The sequence below is a fragment of the Thunnus thynnus genome, chromosome 19 (genome assembly GCF_963924715.1).
Source record: "Thunnus thynnus chromosome 19, fThuThy2.1, whole genome shotgun sequence".
Lineage (NCBI taxonomy): Eukaryota > Metazoa > Chordata > Actinopteri > Scombriformes > Scombridae > Thunnus > Thunnus thynnus.
Genome location: NC_089535.1, coordinates 27,481,985 through 27,491,288, shown reverse-complemented (window position 1 = coordinate 27,491,288; position 9,304 = coordinate 27,481,985). Strand labels below are relative to the sequence as shown.

Sequence of the window (9,304 nt, the reverse complement as noted above, 5' to 3'; positions counted from 1 at the left end):
ACTGTCTGTTCTCGGATCGTTCAGCAGCGCTCTGCTTCTCTCTCTGTGAGTATGAACCATTATCAGACATTATTACTGTTCAGATGTGTTGTATTGTGTTGTGAGAGTTTCTGATGAGATGCTCGTTAGTTTGTCAGGATGATTGTGAATCCAGCTGATCCAGTCGCGCTGCTTTCTCCCGGTCTGAAGTTAACGGCTGGACCGGGAACTTTAATGCATTTAGAGCGGCTGGAAGATCAGATAAAGTCTCGCAGAAATGACAGGAACAGAGAGATCAAACTGTCACTGCTTTAATACTGAGAGATTATTTCACTGACTGTTTCCACTGTCTGACTTGAATCTACCCTATGAATGAAAAGCGTTTAATTCCAAACAGCAATAACAACGATGCCGTGTTTAATACTGAACCCTTTAATTCATATAGAGCCTGATACAGTATGATAGTTCTCCCGTGTATCATATTATATGGACTATTATTGGATTATTATTATGCTGCTGTAGCATTACATGTATCCAGCACTTTGCTGTAGCTGGTGGAGAAGGAGCTGATTTGAAGCGTTTAACACTCTGTTGAGTATTTTAAAATTAGTCATCATATTTTAGTCGCGGATTATATATTTTCTATGCATTTTTTTTTTAATCTACAAAGTAACTCCAGCTGTCAGAATAAAGCGTACATACTATAGGCTATGTCATCTGAAACGTAGTGGAGTGAAAGTATAAAACAGCAGAAAATGATGGAAATACATAAAGTAAGTAGAACTAGAACTAGACTGATAAAACAGTCAGGCCGATATATTGGCTGATACTATATATTGCATATATGTGTATTGGTGTATATGTTGGCCAATAAGTAACAAGAAATGTCAGCACAGAAATACCAAAGATATGTTGGAGGTCATTTAGAAACAGTGCTGGAGGTCATTTACTGAGCTTGTCCAGCAGAGAGCACTGACAGTAAGAGGTGGCTAATGTGGACTTATATTAATAATATTATGATATTGCAAGATATTTTTCAATAACAATATTTATGACAATATGAAAAAAGTATCATCTGTTTTTTGGCTGCCGTGTTGAGATGTGTTGTGTCAGTGTGATGTGGTGGTTTAGAGGAGCAGAGCTGTGGCTCTGTGCTCTTATATTTAAAATCACTGATGCAAACACACCTGCTGTACTGACTGAGCTGATCAATGTTGAACTTAAAGCTGACTTCAACTCAGTGTTAAGTAAAACCACAGACTATGTATAAAGATGGACACAGCAAGGTGTGATGTCACGCGTTGGTTTACATTGGAGCCAGTTTGAAGTGAATTGCAGTTTATGGTCAGCGTCATCTTTTCCGTTTGGAGCCAGGAGCCTTCAAATAAGTAGTTTGGGGTGTTGCCTTTCACACTCTGGAGACACGCCCCGCTACCTCAGATCCAAGCTAACGCTAGCTTACTTGGAACAGCGAATGGTGCACACTTGTGCTAACAGTAGCTAACTAACAAGGTAGCTGTCATTATCAAGTTAAACATTAAACTTAGACAATAGTCTGACTTAGCGCGAGTCCCAGAACCGGGAAGCAAACCTTCAATCACAGCTGTCAATCAACGCCCACATGGCATCAAAGACACTATTCATCTTTATATCTTATTAACGGAGTAATAATTTCCAAAATGTCATCTGCACACTTACTAGAGGGCCCACATTTAGAGATTAACACCATAATAACTTGTTGAATAAAATACTGACTTAATATTTCATGAAAGAGTTGACACTTTTGAATGGGAGTCTGTTGGAGCCAGGGATTTTTAGGAAGCAGCATCTAGTGACCGTCAGTGGTACTGCACTAACGGTCTTCCACAATGGCTTCAGTTTCAACCTGTGCTTGTAGCCGCTTGGGTAAAACATGTCCGACTGGTGATTATCAGTCTAACTTCAACCTGGTGACTGCTTGCTCCCCTCAGCTTGTTTCCTAGAAATGATTTTTATGTACTACCGATTTGCAATAGCAAACATGTTTTAAAGGAATATAATGCCACAATAATTACGTGTTTATTATATCTGGTGAGAAGCACGATGTTGTTGACATTCGACCAAAACCTCTGCCTTTTCCTAACCTTCACCATACGGTTGTTTCCTAAACCCAATGACATGCAGGACCTGCTGCGTCCTGTATGCCTGCCATCCACCCTTTAAACTTGTGTGTGGTACAAAAATGTAGCACTTTTTTCCTTCACTCAAAAAAAACATTGCCTGTGATCATAAATCAAGCAGCAACCATCAGTTTCCCATCACAACATGATTAGGAAAACAAATTAGTATTATAAATGTCATTTCCATGACACAGGGTTGCAATGTTCTGCTTTGATTAATTATTGAGAAGTGAACGTATGAGGTATTATACTGACACATCTATTCTCCTGCGCAGTTGTGTGACTGGATCTCTCTCTGAAGGTTCATGTTATCAAGCCTCTGCAGAAGTCGCTGTTACTTTCTCTTTCAGCCATGTGTCATCACATAAATACGTCAACAGGTTGCAATATTGTTAAAATCATGATATGGAAAATTTTAAAACCTGCTGCTGTTTATACTGATATGATCATGAACAATATGATGTGATATGACACACCTCTGCTGGCAAGTTTATTTTTCATTCATCCTCAGATCTTCAGATACAGACTGTCACAAGTCAAGATTGGTCTCAAAAACTTCCATATCAGTGGGGTGATAGCCAGAACTCTACTTATGTAGAGTACTTAGTTACCTTTAACCTGTGGATCTCATGTAGATTATTATTACACCATACACTGATAAACTGAACACTCATAATGATGAAAGAACACATTCATACTGCCACTACTACTAATAATAATGATAATAATAATAAATGTGTATTAGTTATGATAGCCCAGGTTCATATAAAATAATAATAATAATACATTTTATTTATGCAGCACTTTTAAAGGCACTCAAAGATGCTTTACGTAGTTAAACAAAATGGCAAAAGGAAGTTACAAAAATAACAAGAGAGCAGCAGGAAAGACACTGTTAAAAGAAGAAAACAAATTAATTAGGTGGAATGATAACAAACACATTTGCAGCAACAATGAAAATGGTTTCTAGAACGTTCCTCGGATATTAAACGTCTGTAGCTCAGGTGGTAGAGCAGGTCTGGGTTGTTGGCTTGATCCTCATCCACATGACAACATGTCCCTGAGCGAGAAACTCAACACTTAAATGGCTCCAGATGTGTGTATAAGTAGAAAAAAATGTTGCTTTGTCGCTATGAATAAAATCATCTGCCAAATGAATGTATTGTTAAAATTGTCAGAGGAACCTCCAAGTCATGTTCTCCAGATTTAAAAAACAACCACAAAGGAACCATCAGTGAACACTGGTTACTGCTGTCCGCAGAACATCAGTGCGATGAATGCTGGATAAAAAAAAAAAAAATCTATCTAATAGAATTAAAGTGTGATTCCAGTCTGCTCTTTGTACTGCAACAGTCTTACATAACAGTAGTTTGAACACAGCTGGAAAATTCTGCAAAGGTTACAAGAACTATCATCATAATAGCATCTTTAATGGAATATTACAGGAACATTAGCTGGTTGAATGTAGTGATGGTAAAGTAGTAAAAATGAAAAATAAAGACGCAGAAAGTTCTTAAAAATAAAAAAATATAAATGAAACAGAATATAAGTCAATGAATAAAGAACCTTGAGTCTTGATAGTTCAGTCTTGACCTTGTGATTGGTAGTTTGGCAATATAATCTCCAGGTCCACTTAGCAGCCTTCAACCACATCTCACAGTCTTCATCACCTTCAGTTAATATAATGCTGGTGATTGTTTAAAGGACTGAGTTCAACTAACAGAGACAGACAGAAAACAGTGGCGCATTTTATAAATACAGATTTATTATCCAATATTATTTATTGTCAGAGCTTGGTTAGTCTCACCTCACACACAAAATAACACACATGTACACACACACACACACACATGCAGGACTGGTGTCCGTACGACCTCATAGTTTACACATCTGTAATCTTTCTGCCCTCTTCACCCTCCTCTTCTTCTCACAGACTTGTTTGTTTTCCTGCAGGGACTCGTCTCCTCTTCTTCCTCTTCTTGTCTTCGTCTCTTCTTCTTCTCTTTGTGCTGCTGTCATCCTCCAGCCGCCGACGTCAGTGGAACGTTTCAATCCCCTCTGATATTCAGGTTAATCTGATTGTGAAGATTTCCTCTGAGACGCCTCTTCGTCAATGACGGCCAAGATGGAGACTCCTTTCTACCATGATGACTCCCCCACCGTCTCCGGCTTCAGCCAGATCGTCGAATACGAGCGTTACCCGGGAAACAAGATGCTTATGAGTAAAAAGGCCATGTCAGTGGCGGGCAGCCATCACTTCCCCGGCAGTGGCAGCGGTGCAGCAGGAGGTAGGGGCGGGAACCACAACAACCTGGGGCTCGCCGGCAACAGCTCCCTGATGGCAGCAGCGGTGTCCTCGGCAGCGTCCTCAGCGGACATGAACCTGCTGAAGCTGGCGTCCCCCGACCTGGAGCACCTGATTATCCAGTCCAACCAGGGACTGGTCACCACCAGCCCCGTGAACAACTCCGCTAACCCCTTCATGTACCGCAACCAGGCCACCAACGAGCAAGAGGGATTCGCAGACGGCTTTGTCAAAGCGCTGGCTGACCTTCACAAGCAGAACCAGCTGGTAGGAGGTGGGCCCATGTCCCCGTCCTCGTCCTCCACCGCCCTGCAGGCACCATATCAGAGGAACCTGATGCCAGGCAGTGACATGCCCGTCTACACCAACCTCAGCAGCTACAACCCAGGCCAGATGGCGTACTCCGGGGGGCAGATGGTTTACGGTGGTGGCTCAGGCCACAGCAGCGGCGGGCACCCTCAGCCCCACACTCGAGGTCTGGATGCCCCTCAGACTGTCCCAGAGGTGCCTCACCCGTCAGGCGACCCTACATCCCCGCCCTCCCTCTCCCCGATCGACCTGGAGACGCAGGAGCGAATCAAAGCTGAGCGCAAGAAGCTCCGCAACCGCATCGCCGCATCTAAGTGTCGCAAGCGGAAGCTGGAGCGGATCTCGCGGCTGGAGGAGAAGGTGAAAGTCCTGAAAAGTCAGAACTCGGATCTGGCCTCCACCGCTGCCATGCTGCGGGAGCAGGTCGCTCAGCTCAAGCAGAAGGTCATGAGTCACGTCACCAACGGCTGCCAGATTGCCGTTGGCGCGGCCACCAAGTCTGGAGGAGGAGGAGGAGGAGGGGGCGGGACCTGCAGCGAGGACTCCAGCTGCTGAGGAGGCGGGACATCAGGAGGACAAAAATGTGAAAATAAGCCGAGAGGCAGAGGTTTACTTTTATGATTTTGGCGTTTCGCTCATGCTCTCGGTCAGAGCAAGAAGAGAGCATGCGGCTCGGTGTCAGTAACGCCTCAGTGGGACTGTTTATTGGGATTTACTGAACCGACATTCCCCGTAAACCACTGTCAATCATCCAGCCAGAGTGGGCGGGGCTTAGAGAGGAGACAGGAAGGATGGATCCCTGGACGTGGGCAAAGTTTTACTCACGTTGGACAATTTGGGGTTTTTGACAATGAATAGATGGTGATGGATTTCATTTGAAGAGACTGTTTAGCAGCAGGGTGTGACATTCAAAGAGGTGTGTGTGTGTGTGTGTGTTTGTGGGAACTGACACGTTACATTCAAAAGGTGAAATCAAGATTTCCAGCTCATGAAACTTCTTTATTTTCAGATGTCATTACATCTCAGTAAATCAATTTAACTGGAAATGGTGAAATTATTTTCCACCTCTGACTTTTTTTTATATCACATCATATTGCACATTTCACATCTGGAATAAATAACATGTTAAGATGAACATTTTTATAGTGTGAACTTAATCTTTCATTAGTTGAACAATAATGAGAAGTTTGCTTATAAAAGTTAATCAGAATCAGTGCTGTCAGTGATGTCATTTATGTGGAAAACATTGTCAAGTAATCAGATTACTTTTGGTTTCAGAATGAAGACTGTAATTGACATTTTCTTGCAATAATTGTAACACTTTGCTTAAAATTGCTGATGCTGCAGTTTGTTTTCCAATCTCATTACTGTAATCTGATCACTTTTATTTCACTACAAAACAACAGTGTAATGCAGCTAAAAAACATCCTCACTTTGACAACTTTTTGCAGTAACTGCAATAGATTTGTGTTATCTGATTACTGTAATCTCTTTACATAACTGTAACTACAGCTCAGCTCTGGTTGGTAATCATGCAGTGAAGATTTAAACTCAGTTATGAACTGTGCTTCTGTGTTTTATTTGTGTGTTGTTTGAAGCTGTGTTTTGATCATGAATTAAAGTTTGAGGTTCTGTCGTCGTGTTGTTCCGGCCTCGCAGCTGTTTGGTATTTTCAGCTGTTGGCCGGTGGAATCTTTCTGCACTTTCTCTGGATCTTTCTGGAATCTGGACAGAGGAAATGTTCAATTTAAGATCTGCCAATGTGGATATCTGGTTTGAGTTTGGAAACTGGCATGTGCAAAACTGGCTCTTTTTTTTGTTTTTTGTCTGTTCTTGATTTGCAAAAAGTTTCAGAATTAAGGAGAGTTTTAGTCTCACAGTTGTAATACCTGATTTTCTTTTTTTTTAACTTTTCAACAAATGGAATAAAATTCTGTTGGTAGAGAATTTAATTTTCAACTTCAAATATTTTCAACTTTTTCAAATAGTGTATTTGACTTCTGCAGCAGGAGAAATATTATTGGACAGAAATGAAGAAGGAAAGAGGTTGTTTTTGTGAACATGAAGCGTTTCATATCTCCTTTATTCTTATTTCACAGCAACATCATGCAAATAAGATCTGACTGTTGAATAACACCCATTATTTTGATAATTATAATGTTAACAATATGCAGTTTACTTGTTATTCCTATACCTTTTCTACACTGTAAAAAGTATGATTCATATAACTAAATTAATTTGGTTTGTTTGTTTGCAGGTTTATGTGGGAGAAGCCCATCGCTGCTAGGAAAAGAGAAAAATATTGACATTGTTGAAATAAAATACTCATGAAGAAGTCAAAATTTTGATTTTGTATGAAATGATTTGACTTAGCACTTTGCCATTATGTTATTTCAACTTTCAAAAAGTTCTAATTTTGTCAGTCTCAATTTTGACTTACCATTACTAAATGTCACTTGCCATGAGCATTTGTATTTTTTTCCTTCCTGGCAGTAATGGGCTTCCGCTGATTAAAAACTTTCTAAAAGGCAGAAAAATAAATCTGCTGGTGCTTGTGTACAGAAAATCACTTTGTGCTATGTTGATTTTTTTTTTTTTTTATTACACAAAAATCTGATCTCAGTGGAATATCAAAAGTGTTTCACCTGCTTTAGGAAGAAAATACCTATAAGACTCCACAAATTGGACATATTTTTACAGTGAAAATAAATATAAACTAGTCAACCTGGGAAAATGAGCTTGAATTTGAAGGCCCAATCTGTAATCTTAAATGTAAATCAAAATGTATATGAGGGATAATCTACTCCAAGCTGTGCAGTTATGAAAAATAATGCACTCTGGATTGTATATATATGTGAAAATAATGCTCACTGTGGAGATGAGGTCCTGAGATCTTTGAGGACATTAGAAGTCCTCTGCAAGGTTGTAGATGTGCCTGAGGAGGCTGTGGAAGTCCTTGAGTGGGCTGTAGAGGTCCTTGAGAAGGTTACATGAGGGATAATCCACCAACTTGTGTAGTTATGAAAAATAACACACTCTGCATTGTGTACATATATATGAAAATAATGCTTGTTGTGGTGAATGAGATCCCGAGGTCCTTGAGGAGACTGTAGACTTCCTCCAGTGAGTTTACTGTAACTCAGCCTGAACCATCAGTACTGTTGCTATGGTTACTGCAGTTTAATATACCTTAGCTGTGATTTAGAATGATTATTAAAATGTTGACGAATGATGCGTCCACATACATGATCTTAACAGACACCTGACAGCCAGAGAACAGGATTCTTTGTTGCCAAAGCTTAATTAAAACACTTCACAATATGTTTTATTTTTCAGTGTGCATTATTGTTCGATAACTATACATTTTATTGAGAATGTTCTTACGTAGCATAAGTTACGTGTGTGAATAAATCTCAGATTTATGTGGTGATAAAATGTACAGATTGGGCCTTTAATATGTTGGTACAGGTTTATTGTTGTTTATGTGGTGGGTTGATTGATATTTTCACACATTTTTTTAACTTGAAGCTGATGATCCCTTTCTATTTTTGGACTCTGTTTTGCACTGACTTTACTGTCCAGTCAGCACGTGTGTATCATGCTACAGTTTGTATATTGAAGCTGGCAGATAGAAAAACATATAACTGCAAAAAAAAAAAAGAAAACAAATCAGATTTATTTTTTGTGGGCGACAAAAAGATAAAGCTCTACTACTTAAAAACATTACATTATATCAGAGTTTTAAATGATAATTAATACTTAAGGATGAAAACAATTTGCAGTTACATGTTTTCTGTCTGACATTAAGAGACTTTGAAGAATAATGTTGATAAGCGTCAAGAAAATATTTATTTTTTCGAACTTGAACAAGGCTTTTGATGTCTCTAATAATTCTATTTTTGTACAAAATGTATAAAAATTGTTGTTATTAATATACTGATGTGTGTGTGTGTGTACAAGATGTTTAATTCACTTTGTGTCCCTATTTATTATAAATATCTTTTGTTATACAGACTTCACACTGTTCTGCTGTGTTGAGATGTTTGTGTCAATATATCAGTGATGAAATATTAAGCTGCTGCTGGGTTGATTTCTGAAAATTCAATTCAAATGCAGTTTCCTGAATGCCTCGCTGAGACATGACTCATTTATTTTAGTTGGATGTCAACAAATTTCACATTCAGAATTAAAAATCAGTCAAACAACCTCAGTGTTGAAACTGTTATGATAGAACAGATGTTGGTTTCGCATTGAGAAATTTGGGGATTACTGTAATTACTAAGTGGGTCACACACTTCCTCTTAAGGATCCAAAGAAAGAGCCTTATTAGAAGGCTTCCTATTTCTGTTTTTACTGTAAAAGGAGACACTTTACAGAATCATGGGGATGAAGCCTGATGGAATCCTCAAACCAGCGGATCTCCATTAGGGTTTTGACATTTTTATAAGAAGCTATTTAGGCATTATTATAATTTTAGTTAAGTGATAGGGGCCAAAATAGGGCCAAAATCCACAGTGTGTCTGCACAGTCATTTTGAACAAAAATGCATTTA

General features: G+C 39.3%; 1 protein-coding gene across 2 annotated transcripts; it reads left to right on the top strand.

The window, feature by feature from the left end:
- june (JunE proto-oncogene, AP-1 transcription factor subunit) lies at positions 1 to 8,684 on the top strand. 2 transcript variants are annotated; one of them, XM_067574499.1, is made up of 2 exons: positions 1 to 45; positions 4,092 to 8,684. In XM_067574499.1, exon 2 carries the CDS (start codon positions 4,252 to 4,254, stop codon positions 5,305 to 5,307), a length of 1,056 nt encoding a protein of 351 aa, XP_067430600.1. In that variant the 5' UTR covers positions 1 to 45; positions 4,092 to 4,251; the 3' UTR covers positions 5,308 to 8,684. The 2 variants fall into 2 exon arrangements, with proteins under 2 accessions (XP_067430600.1, XP_067430601.1); XM_067574500.1 differs by having other exon boundaries at positions 11 to 45; positions 4,072 to 8,684.
- Positions 8,685 to 9,304: the final 620 nt, after the last annotated feature.